Genomic DNA, 12,357 nt, shown 5'->3' on the forward strand with positions numbered 1-12,357 from the left:
GGAAGGAGGATGGCTGTGCGCGAGAGGGAGAGAGAGGCGAGGGGGGAGGGAGAGAAACAAGGCGCTTGAGCTGAGCTAAGCTGATCCCACGTGTGAAAGGATCTGGCTGGTTCCCCGGCTTCTCTCTCTCTTTCTCCCTCCCTCTCCCCCCTCCCTCTCCGACCAGTAATATTCACCGGTAGCAGGGAGGGCAAAAGAAAGGGGGGGGGAGAGAGGGAGAAAGAAAAGGAAAGAAAGATAAGGTGAAGTGAGCGGAGGAAGAAGAAGAGGGGCGAAAAGAGGGAGAAAGAACTGGGGGGAGGGTGGGGGGGTTTCCATCAAGGGGGGGCTGCTCTCTCTCTCTCTTTCCCTCTCCCTCTCCTTTTCTCTCCCTCTCTTCCCCACGGGGCTGAGTCGTCTTCTTGGTTGCAGCCATGGAGGCAGATGGGAGCCAGGCGATTTCTGGGAGCCCCAACGACTCGCAGCACGACCCTGGGTAAGTTAGACCTCTTCCGCCCCCCTCTCGATTTCCTTTTGCATGTCGACTTTATCATGTTTGCCCCCACCCCCGCCCCCACTCCGGTGCCTTTTTCAAATCTAGGATAAATAGGGAGGGGAGGGGGGAAAGGAAGAGAGAGAGAAATCCAATGGCTGATCTTGTGCCGGTTCCCTCTGGATTGCTTTTTCTCTCCGTGTGTCTGTCTCCCTCTCTCTCTCCCTCTCTCCCTCCCTCTCTCTGAGTTACTCACCTTGGGTGGGTTGCATTGATCTGCCCCCCCACCCCCGCCCCATCTCTTCTTCGCCCTTTCTTTTTCCCCCCCCCCCCCCTTCCCCTCCCCCTTCCCAAACCAGGCTCTTTGATTCCCTCCCCCCCCCAGCCCCCCCTCTGTTTCCACCTCTCCCTTCCTTTTAGCTTTTGTAAGTTACAAGTCAAAATGGCCGATCTGACATCTGTGTTTAACTCAGTTATGTTTTTTTCTTCTAGTAAAATGTTTATTGGCGGCCTCAGTTGGCAAACATCACCAGGTAAGAGGGGGCGAGGGGTGTGTGTGCGTGTAGGGAGAGAGAGGTGGGGGCGCCCCCATCTTCCATCCGGATCCCTCCAGCCCTGCCTCCTTTGATAGGTCTTTGTTGTTATCCCGGCTTAGTTTCCTTGGGTTCACCCTCTTTCCCCACCAGTAGCACCCCCCCCGTCCGTGCTTGTGCCCTATACAAGGTTAAGAAGATGTTTTATTTGCTCCAAATACGAGATCTCTTTCTCGAGTCCTCTATTCGACCTTAAATTTGCGTGCGTACTTTTAAGGGGTGGCGGACTTGGGGGGGGGGAGAGGTGGGTAGTGAGGAGAGGTTATCCTTTCTGGTCAATGCTTCTCTGTCTTCTATGAAAGAAAAGTAAATGTTGCTCTTAGTTTCAGAGCGGCTGGGTTTTAATACATATATTAAAAAATATTTGCTTCTGTTTCCTTCTCTCCCTTCCTCATTCCCATCTTTTCTTTTCATGCCTTCTCTCTTTTGCTCTCCTTCCCTTCCCTTCCACAGATAACCTTAGAGATTATTTTAGCAAATTTGGAGACATAAGAGAATGTATGGTCATGCGGGACCCAACAACAAAGCGCTCCAGGTAGAGTCCCTCACCTTTTAAATCAAAGTTTTCTTTGCATGGATATTCCTTTGTGTAGGTGATTGTATCTTTTATGGAACTGTACATTTCTATTTAGCAAGTGTTTTAAATAAGAGAATACATAATTTATTGGAGTTATACGTCTCTTTTCTTTAAGCAAAACAAAGCAAACTTCCAAAGTACTCCTCATTCTGATCTGAAGTTTCGCATCTTATTTATCAATGTTGACATGGATAGGGGGTTCAGTTTTTGCTGGCGGGAACCTGCTCTGCTTCGGAGGGCTTCTTGCACAAACTTGCTTGCACTGTGTTTTTGGCTTTTTAACCTTGTTTTTGAGAAGGAGGGTCTTCTGAATAAAACAAAGCTTGAACTGAATTTGGAAAGATGAGTTTGGGAGGTGGTAGGTGGGGTGTATGAATGGGGACATAAGAGAAGGGGTTAACATCTTTAAACATTTTATAGCCTTAGCGATCATCTGAATCGTAACATATTTTCAGGGGTATTTTGGAAAAGGGCAACATGAGAATCAAGGGTGAAAGTGTGTGAATATTTCTTTATATTTTTGCCGCTTCTTTTGGTGCCCAGTTCTTGCTGCTCTATTTCCCACCCATTCTTGTTCTTTGTCTTGTTTCAGGGGCTTTGGTTTCGTTACATTTGCTGATCCGGCAAGTGTAGATAAAGTATTAGCACAGCCTCATCATGAATTAGATTCCAAGACGGTATGTTATATGATGTGGCGTTGATCTTTCTGAGTCTCTCTGTGTATGTGTGTTTAATGTCGCCTATTATTTCCTGCAATATTCTGATTTGTGACAGGCTCATTTAAAGAGACAGTGTCTTTTTTTGTTGGCTCTTCTGAAAGTGTACTAAGGTATGGGTTTTAAATTCAGATTTTATTGTTGGAAAAAACCCTAGACACTCACTGAATCTGCAAGTTCATTTGGACTTCATAGAACTTTTTTTTTTTTTTAAATCACCCACACTCATTAAAATGCTAGCTAACTTGCCAGGCACCTCCAAATTTTCAACCAGCTGAGGATGTTTTGGTTTCATCTGCCAATTATATGTTAAGCTACCATGCTTAAGAAGCTATGCATTGCAAAGTTGTGGGCATCCAAAAGTTGAGGTGAGAAATAAGCCATAAAGTTTCTTTACTGCTAAAAAAAAGATGCTGCTTCTGTCTATATTTTTAAGATAAGAGTTTTAAAGGCAAGCTTTCATTACTTGCATCTTTGAAGTCCCTTTCAGTTCTTTGGCACTCAAAATGGGGAGGTTTTTTGTTTTTTAATCTAACAAGAAAGGGTGTTGGGAGATTCTGCAACTAGTACATGGAAGAAAGCTACCTTGAAAACAGAAATGTGACAATGTTACAGTAGTGTTTTTGTTTCTGCTTGATGGTATCCAAAATTGTTCAGCTGCCTTGTACTGAAAATGGCTTGGAAGAATTAAATGCTAGTTTAAGAGTGCGTAAGCGCTCTCCTTCCTTTTCTCACTCCTAACCATCCAATGCTGCATCATATTCCAACTCCTCTGTCATACCAGAAAGATAGGTTTATGCCCTGGTAGTCTTACTGTGTTGGTAAGCTTTGAGCAAGCGTATTATTTAAAGGATAGCAGTAAAGCTTACTTTTCTTTAAGCAGTTTCTTTATGGGTTGGAAACCTAATGGCAGGAATCTAATGGTTGCTACTGTCTGTTGCACGCACATTAAATTTTTATCCTTAGTTTTAATGTGGCTGTTAGGATTTTCTAAAATTGTACAAATACTTGTTTGTAAATATGGGGTGTCTGTGTTTTTAATGGGAGCATCATCTCTCAAACCCTCACATGTTACTAAGATCTGTTATGTAACTGACTTGTTTTTTTTTTTTTAAAATGGGATTTTCCTTTCTCTCAGTACCCTTACGTGAAGCAGGTGGATTTTTTCTGGGGGGAGGGGGGGCTCATGGGCAAATTCTGCCAGGTTTGTCTGAGTATGTGAGCCATGCTTGGAAATTTCTTAATTATTTGATTGCAGGGGGCAGCCAATCATAGGGACTGTAGCTATACACACACAACATAAAAGTAACTTCCCCCAAACACTCAAGCAGGTGTCGTCCTCTGGTGTCTTGAGTTTTTCCCCCTGCAAAAAAGGGTATATTGCTTTCATTTTGCTTTCATTCGTTGAAAACTATGTCTTAGAGTTTTGTTTGACTGTTTATACAGTGCCATTAACTATGGTCCTTCACAGAGTTACAGAAAAGCTAAGCCCTCCTCTCCAGGGAGCCGGCAGCCTAAATTTGACTGTCAGGAAGACAGACAGGTGGAGTTCGGGGCAGAGGGTGGGAGCAAGCTGAGGCTAATAAACAAAAGTGTATAAATGTTACATGTACTTGAGCTTGGTAAGGGTTCCTCTGGCCCCTTCCTTGCACGTGAGTGTGTATGCAGGGGGTGGGAATTATGCTAGGAAGTGGATCGAGGTGTATTCACATAAGGTTAGGCAAGAGTGAAATGGCATTTGCTTCATCGTGGTGCGGTGCAGACTCCCTTGAGTGGGCTGTTTTGTCCTAAAAATCTGTGCTTCTCCAGAGTGAAAACCAATAAACCTAAGAAGAGATCTGATAGTTTCTTGTCCTTTAGCACTGCATAGCATTTGACTCTGTTTCCAATATCCAGTGCAGGAAGGAGCTCGGTTGGGTGGTGACATGGAAGTCGCTGGTCTTGTTTACCGTTATGTTAAAAGCTTGGTTTAGGTAATGGCCATTCCTATCAGAAATAGTGTTATTATTAGTCATTTCCTAGAGGACTTGTAGATACAGTAAGTAGGCATTGTATCTAACTAACTAATTTTATTTTTAGTAGCCCTTTTTTCTGTTGGCTGTTCTTTAAATAGTTGACAGGGTTATGCAACAGGTATGGATTTGCCATGTATATTGTGTCAGCCCAAAAATGCAGAGAGCACCAAAAGATTCATTTCAATTTGGAACCATCATACAAAGGAGACCTACCCTGTGGCACTGCAGTTTTCTTGAGTTGTGGGTATCAAACTTTCATGGAATTAAATCGACGGCTTACTTAAATCTGTGCCCTTGGAAAACTGACGAGCAGTCTTGTGGCTGTGTGGTTCAGTTTGGACCACTTTTTGGTGTCTGCTTATAAAAATCAGAGCTTGTCACGTACGTGTGTGTGTGTGTGTGAGAGAGAGAGAGAGAGACTGACTGTCTGTCTGTCTGTCTGTCTGTCAGTACAGCAGTTACTGAATGCCTTTCCCCACTCATCACCCTGTACCAGAAGGTTTAGAAAACTCAATGGGAAATCTACACCTGTTGTATTTCTCTGGTAGACAAATACTTAGCCAGTGCTGAATATATGTGTAGATAATGTTAATCTGTATGAAAGGGTTAGCTTTCTAGATGAAGAATTTATGGGTTTTCTCTGTATGCTTCATGAACTATTATGGTGGCACATAATCTCTCATTTCTCAGGTATATGGTTTTTCTTTTAAAAAATTGTATTGACAGCAGAATGATATTCGCTGGTACATACCAGCTAAGGGACATATGTTGAGTGAAAGTAGCTGGGAAATCTTGCCTTACCCGTGTGGCACAGACATTCTCACCTATTGAAAGTAATGCTCATTCTCCAAGCCAAAGTTTCTGCTATGACTCAGTTTGGAATTGCAAGTTGACCCAGGTTTTTATGCTCAACCCAGTGGGTTTAAATTTCTGAAGGAGCTGACAAATAGATTGCCAGAAGTATTTTTGAGGCTGCAGTCCAATACCCACTTACTTGGGACTTGCTTTTGTGCAATTGTGCCCAGGATTGTGATGCGAAACGCTTCTGGTAACATCTGTTACTGTAGTGAGATTGTTATTAAGAAAGATGCAGAAATTGTTTAGAAACAATCCTGAACTGCTTATTAGTCACATGCTTTTCATGGCTAAGTTTAATTCTTTGATAGTTGTTTTGGGAGTGTGCATCAGTGTGCCTTTGCTTTGTTTTCTGCCCTTCTGCCTCATCCAAATTGGTTACCCAAAAGGTTCTAAAGCTACACCAGGTATAGACATCATTCTGAATCCTTTGCCTGAAATATTTTGGAATTTCTCAATGTCAAGAACAAAGTAGATTTGAGACTGAAATCTTGGAAATACAGAAATTGAATTAATTAGCTGTAGAACTTGCTTCTTTTTGAGTGAGTTTAGGTTTTAATTTGCTCCCCACTGCCCATATTTATATCCATGTTAAAAATGTAGTCTTAAGAGTTCTGTAGTTTTGTTACCTGATTAACTAATAGGTAACCAATGCAATGCACAGAATACAGTGTTCCAGAAAAGTAAGAGAGCAAAAGGACCAGCAGGAGCACACCCTGTTTATGCAATTTTAAAGTGTAAAGTTTTTTAATAAGATTAGTTGAAAGAGTGCATAAATTTTACAATTTGAAATAGTAATTGAAAGAATCTTTTTAAATGTGTCAGATTTAAATATGGATATTTCAGAAAGTTAAATTGACCAAATTTATAAATTGGATGTGCTATTACAGGTGGTCATTTTGTTCACCTGATTTATTTATGGAATGTATTGAAAATGAAGTTAGGAAGAAATGAAAAGAAAAAAGCTGAAGTGTTATTGCATAAAATTATCAGAAAAAACCCACACAGCCAAATTTGCATGAAATAGGCAACTTCTTTTCATAGAAAATTAGCACCAGACTTTGAAGTCTGTTCTTGGCCATTCAGAATTTGTGTTTTAAAAGTCTCTTCACATGCTTTTTCTTTTTGAGTGTCTGTGAAACACCAAATCAGAGTCCCAGTTGTAAACAAGCAAACAAAAGATTTTGTAGGCATTTCTGCTGAAAAAGGGCAGTTACTGTTTTAAAAACCAACAAACAATACTTATCTGAAACAGTGGAGGTACTTGAAGCCTAAAAGAAAGGACTGCATATACTAAAAATCAGAAGGGTTTATAGATTGCAGTTTCTCTTTCCAAAAAGTACATTTAAAAATCAGTTTTCATAATATGCAAATCTGTGACTTGAGGGTCAAATAAGGGAACTGGTTCTACTAGAGCTCTGATAAAAATGTGCAGTTTATTTTTAAAAGTTCGAAAAGCATGCTAGTAGCTCTTTTCCCCCCATACCACTACTGCACCCCAGAACTTCTCCAGCCCTGCAAGACCCTTATACCTGAGAAATGTGGGATTAATCATTAAGTGTAATCTTTCTGTTTTTGTTTTTTCTGCCTCTGAGGAAAAACGCACAATCACATTGCTCTCCATTTCTTTTTCTCCCCCTTTACAGATTGACCCTAAAGTTGCATTTCCCCGAAGAGCTCAGCCTAAGGTAAGAAAGAAAGAGCAATCATGGGATTTTTTTTTCTTTTTCTTTTTAAGTGTGCTGCGGCTATCACTGTTACCGGTCAGGGGGAGGTTGTAAAATAGAAGGTTTTGGGAGGCAGGAGGAGGTCACAGTGAAGCTGTTTATGGCTGGCATCTTGGAGAACTGGGGGAGAGCTACCTTGAATGAAGTGAGCTGTATGTGCAGCAGAATCATTTCCCGGTGGAGCCCTGTGTCAGTGTCTGCTGTGAGAAGCCTCTGGGGATTTGTTTTCCTCCCCTTTTTGTGGTCTGAGCAGCTGTGATAGACTGGCAAAGTACAGGGTGCGTGTCTCGTAAGGTTGGGCTTTCCAGGTTTGTAGTTTTGGTGATGCATGCGAGACAGTTCTCTCCTAGTTTAGTTTTTCTCTTGGCCAAAGAAGTTGCCGCTTTCCTTCTTTCCTCTGCCCCCTTCCCACTGCATAACTTTCTGAGAAGTGCTAGTTCATTCTCACTCTTTTTAGCAAGCAAACCCTTGGGAATTGCTCAGGCCTTCCCATCTCGGCCGAGAGTTGAGCAGTGCCTGTGTGGCAAGTCTTGAAACAGAGAGCCTTAAGCTGGATTGGATGAGTGACCTGTTCTCCCCGCTACCCCCTCGCTTCTTCGGGGCTGCCTCGTTCTCATGCATTTGGTTGCTTGCAAGGGCATGTCAGTCATGTTCAAAAGAGCAAAAACAAAGCTGTGTACCAAGATTGCTGGAAGCGCCGGTGCTGGTGCTCGCTCTGCGTGTTAACACGGTGCAATTGCTTTGGTCTCCTGAATGGAAAGGGACCACTCTTGGTCATGTTAATTTTTTCTTTTAAGTGCAAGCTGGAATCGTCGTGTTCAATCTGTACAGGAATATTAACCACTGCTGGTGCATCCCCCAACATATTCCTGCAGATAGGATGAATCAGTTCTTTCCACTTGGATATGAAACGCACGGCTAGTGTCCTTCTGTCTGTTTTCTGCGAAGGGAAGGGGGGAGTGTACGTACTTGGAATGAGTCTGAAAGAAGGCATGGGGTTGCTTCCTGGTGTCCAGTCTCGTTCGGAAGAAAAGCAGGATGAATGTAGGATTCATGAAAGGCATAGAACTGTAGTAGAGCTCTGGTGTGAGGCCGTTTGCAGAGTCATAAGTATGCTTGTAGGGTTTCTTGTGGCCTCCTTTAAAAGTCATGCATGAATGCCCAGCCTTATTTTCTCAGAATTTATGTGTGCAAGCACTGAAAGGATCTGGTCTGTTTACAGGAGTAAACAGTACTGCCAGGCTAGTAGGCCCAAATTTTGACAGAGTTCTCTTTGACTTTGTTTCTCTTGCCCTGCCTTCTTCATTCAACTCGGAGAAATCTCAGCTGCAACAACTTTTTAATTCACTTGGTTTTCGGAGGTGACCTCCTCATTGTTTTTCTGTCCATTTGTTAAGAGAGGAGAGAGGTTTCGAGTACAGCATCACCGGCACAGGCCCGCAAAGGACTGTGTCAAAAATGCATCGGGGGAACATGTCGCAAGAGACAGGACTTCAGTCGGGGTTGTACAACACCAATATAAAATGGGAAAGTTACCATCCAGAGAAAACTTCAGCTTTTTAGCAAAAGTAGTATCACCTTAAAGAATACTGAATTTTAAAAATAAAAACGAATATGCAATTTCAGCAATGTTTTATTTATTTATGAAGAGTATTTTTAAACTTGCTGCCCCCCTTATCCTAATTTATCAGGGTGTTATACAAGAAGCATAAAAACCAAAATATGCCATAGTATATGCAATAAAGCCTTAGAACAGATCACTGCAAAACAAATCATGCATAAATAAAGAGAAGTGCGACACTTCAAAATGCTGGAGGGAGACCCAAAGGATGTAGAATCCCAGTTCCTTTCTCCTGGTAAGTTCTAGTCTTACCGATGATGATGATGATGATGATGAAGAAGAAGATATTAAAATATAAGAAAGACCTCTTGTAATAGGTTCTTCAAATTTGTTTTTAAAAAATCCAAAATCTGTAGTTGGACAATAGCCTTACCAAGACCAGGCAATATTTAACAAATGTGCAAGCATTTGAATTCTTCAAATGAATTTGAACAGAACTCACCTGTTCTGATAAAGGGTTCTAGAGAACTCAAATGCTTGCACATTTTGGTAGATTTTTGGCAACTCTCAAACTGTGGATTTTAGGGAATGGGTGGGTTCTCTCATGGACCAGCAGAGCTACTTTTGCTTTTTAAAAATATCTTGCCGTAGGAGAACGGTGACCACGACTAGGTGCAGTCACTGGAACCCTACAGACACACACTTATAAGTCCCATTGATTTCAAAGAAGCTTGCTCTCATGCAAGCGGAAAGAATTATAGGCTAAGTCGTGCTAATTCAGATAGAAAATTAGCAAGTCCCCTGGCCTCGGGCATTCTGGGCACTGTAGGGCTGCTTCTCCGTTGAAATATGGCTGGGGCCGCTCCCCAAGCCATTTTTGCACTTTAAAAAAAGCTGGGCGGCTGTTGCTATCGAACTGCTCCTGAAGTGATGTATAAACCGGATGACCTAAATGGATAAGATTTGTCAACTTGGAAAAATAACTGAAGGCCAAATGGAGCAAAGCAAAACGAGCGGACACTAAACTGTGGTTTGTGCTACTTATTGCTTAGACCCCAGCCCATGGTTTGAGCTGCCGAGGCTGTGACATACAAAGGCTTGTCTGCTTCAGTTTCCTCCCCTCTAAGCTTTTGGGTTTATGTTTGGATATTTGTTCTTGTCTCCTTGGTGCAAGACATTGCTAGAACAGAGCAATGGATGCACATACAGGTAGTAAATTTGGGATGCCATGCCAAACCATGGTACCATTGGTGCAAATCCTGTTTCAAACCATAGTTTCCTGTGAATGGCTCATGGGTTGATTGCAAACCATAGGATGTCAGCCTACTCATTATGATAAACTATTGTTAAACTTTCGTCAGTGCGGTTTGGCATGAATTGAGTTAAAGAGTCAACAAGCTACTTGCCAAAAATCCATTTCCTCAGCAATTAGATGAGCACCTGAAAAGCTTCTGCTAAATATGTATTTTCTAAGAGGCACCTCTGCATTCTGTAGCATTATAATAGTTAAATAGTGAAGTGCAAAACCTGGAGGGGAGATTTCTGCACTGATTTCCATGTAAAATTTCATCTGCATATGTGAAACTTTGATTGGTTCTGTTTTCTCTCCATTGCTTTAGCAATGTTTATTTACAGGTCTGGAACACATCTACACTTGCAATTCTTGCTGTTGGTTTCACTGCAAGTTTAACTATGAACACTGTATAAATGCTACAGTGTGACTGAAGCAGAAACCCTGAGTGTAAATGCTTATGTGTTCTTGTACACGTGCACAGTTTTTAGTGTAATTACAGGAGATGGATTGGCATAAAAGGTTAAGGTACTATGAGATTGGCCCTGAATTGGTAGGGAAAATTTGCAAGCATGTGCATTAATGTAGTAAGTGTCACAACTTGAATAAAACTTTCCACATCAGTGTGAAGATGCAGCTGATACTTCAAAATTCTGGCAGATACTTGTCATAGCTGCCCACATACATAAAGAAAGGTTCTGAAGTGCTGGAAGAGCAATATTCAGGCTTTTATATTCTTTAAATGTAGGAGCCTGTTCCAGTGTAAATAAAGAGCATCATCCAGCAAAAGTGATTTTTAAGGTGTTGTACCTCAAAAATATTTAAGAATGTGTTTCACTTTCCTCTTGACTTCAGTGGGGTTGGAAAGTGCTTAACATTTAACTGGGTTCTGTCCAAGAGATACCTTTTTCAATGCTCAGAGAAGTTCAGCTTCTGTACAAAGCCAGATGTTGCAGTAACAAATTCCATTTTTTCAACAAAGTATCTAACTTTTTTGTTTTTATACTCTGGCCTGGTTCACACACAATACTAACCTAGACTTTTAAAACCCTGACTGACCCATCCCTGCATTGGTTGGTATATCTGACCTTGGAACACTGAGAACTTTCATTCAGCAAGCCAGAGTTGTAACCCAGGGTTTGGAGAAGTCATGTTCCGGGTTCAGATGTGATAGTATCCAAGCCAGGGCTTCTCGCTTACTAAAGGTCACTGATGCTGTCTTGTCTTCAGAATAGTTTCAAAAACTTTCTGTGGTGTTCAAAAACAGGTTGTTACAGCCTGTGTCACCATCTGTGTTTAGCTTCTGGTGGAACTGTGTCCTGCACCTGCTTTTTGGATATTTCTTCCCATTGATCCATTCTCAGTTGGCAAGATTTGTGTTTTTAAAAGGGCTTAACAGTCGGAAGGATATGTGAAAGGATATTAGGGACTGACACAAATCTAACGAAGCTGAATGGACTTGAATGTCTGCTTTCCATCTGCAAAAATGTGCGCTGGCTGCCCTTTAAGATCAGCTGCCTAAATAAGGCTTCTGAACAGAGAGGTGAATTTGTCCTAGTTTGAAGAGTTCGTTTTTTCTTTCAAAATGAAAAACTTCAACCAAGCTAGTTGATGGCTAACTATGGAAATTGGTTGCTCTTGAAATACCTATTCAGGTATGAGCCTTGACCCCTAAAGAACTGCAGTTCTAATATGCTGTTGGGGTGGGGTAGTTTTCCTTAAGTCAAGGCTGTTGGCTAGCGTTTGTGTGTGTGTGTTTGTAATAAGGTAATATAAAATGTATAGTGGAGGTACTTTTTGAGGACTGTTTCTTCCCACTCCTGTTCTTGTCTCTGCTCAAAAGAAAAAACACAGTTGAGATTACAGCGATTAATTTTTTCTAGACTTTGCATTAGTTCTTCTGTGTCCCTCCTCTTCCTCGTGTGCCGTGTGCCTAACCTATTGGCTGGGTTCACATGCAGTGTTAAGCTGTGTCATGGGTTGTGGAAATGTTGCGTGTTCTTGTTGCCTGAACTCATCCACCAAAACAAACTATGGTTTGTTAACAATTTGGGAGCCACAAATTTAAGCCACCAAGAAACTCTGGATTCTGATGTTTCAGCCATGGCTTGTTGTGTGGCTTGATCCTAGAACCGAAGTTTATCTCTGGCTTTTTTGTGCTGCTATCCATAGTGAGACAAAAGTGTCCAGCCAGAGCAGCCTGAAAGCTGCTGAAATAGGCAACAGAGAAATCCAGAAATTGGGAAGCAAAATGCAGTATGTTAGTCTGCAAGATGAGTCGTGGTGAAAAGAACAAACCATAGATAACATATGGTTTGTTAACATAGTTAACATAAACCATGGCTTAATGTTAGTACAAAGACAGTCATTGTGTGGCTGTGGGCTGTGGTGGTCTCAGTGCAGCTTTTGCAAATTAGTTCACAGAACCTAGAACTCAGGGTAAAGTTGCTACCATGGTTGGAAGCGGAGTGCCAAAATCCGATTGTATGAGCTTGTGCCATTGTCACTGGATACCTGTTTCTTCATGAGCTCTGCTTAAGGTGCAGATAT

The 12,357-nt window shown here is 41.8% G+C and overlaps 1 protein-coding gene across 17 annotated transcripts in view; it reads left to right on the forward strand.

Annotated features, from left to right (window-relative positions):
• The first annotated feature begins 322 nt into the window (after positions 1–322).
• The window catches only part of MSI2 (musashi RNA binding protein 2), a 437,270-nt gene continuing 425,235 nt past the window's right edge, over positions 323–12,357 (forward strand). For all 17 annotated transcript variants that reach the window (XM_044430042.1, XM_044430028.1, XM_044430029.1 and 14 more), the window contains exons 1-5: positions 323–475; positions 965–1,005; positions 1,519–1,600; positions 2,235–2,319; positions 6,875–6,916. In XM_044430042.1, the coding sequence (XP_044285977.1) occupies positions 414–475; positions 965–1,005; positions 1,519–1,600; positions 2,235–2,319; positions 6,875–6,916 (312 nt within the window). In that variant the 5' untranslated portion in view covers positions 323–413. The remainder of the gene's footprint in view (positions 476–964; positions 1,006–1,518; positions 1,601–2,234; positions 2,320–6,874; positions 6,917–12,357) is intronic.

This window comes from Varanus komodoensis, unplaced genomic scaffold (assembly GCF_004798865.1).
Source record: "Varanus komodoensis strain SLA01 unplaced genomic scaffold, ASM479886v1 scaffold20_1, whole genome shotgun sequence".
NCBI lineage: Eukaryota > Metazoa > Chordata > Lepidosauria > Squamata > Varanidae > Varanus > Varanus komodoensis.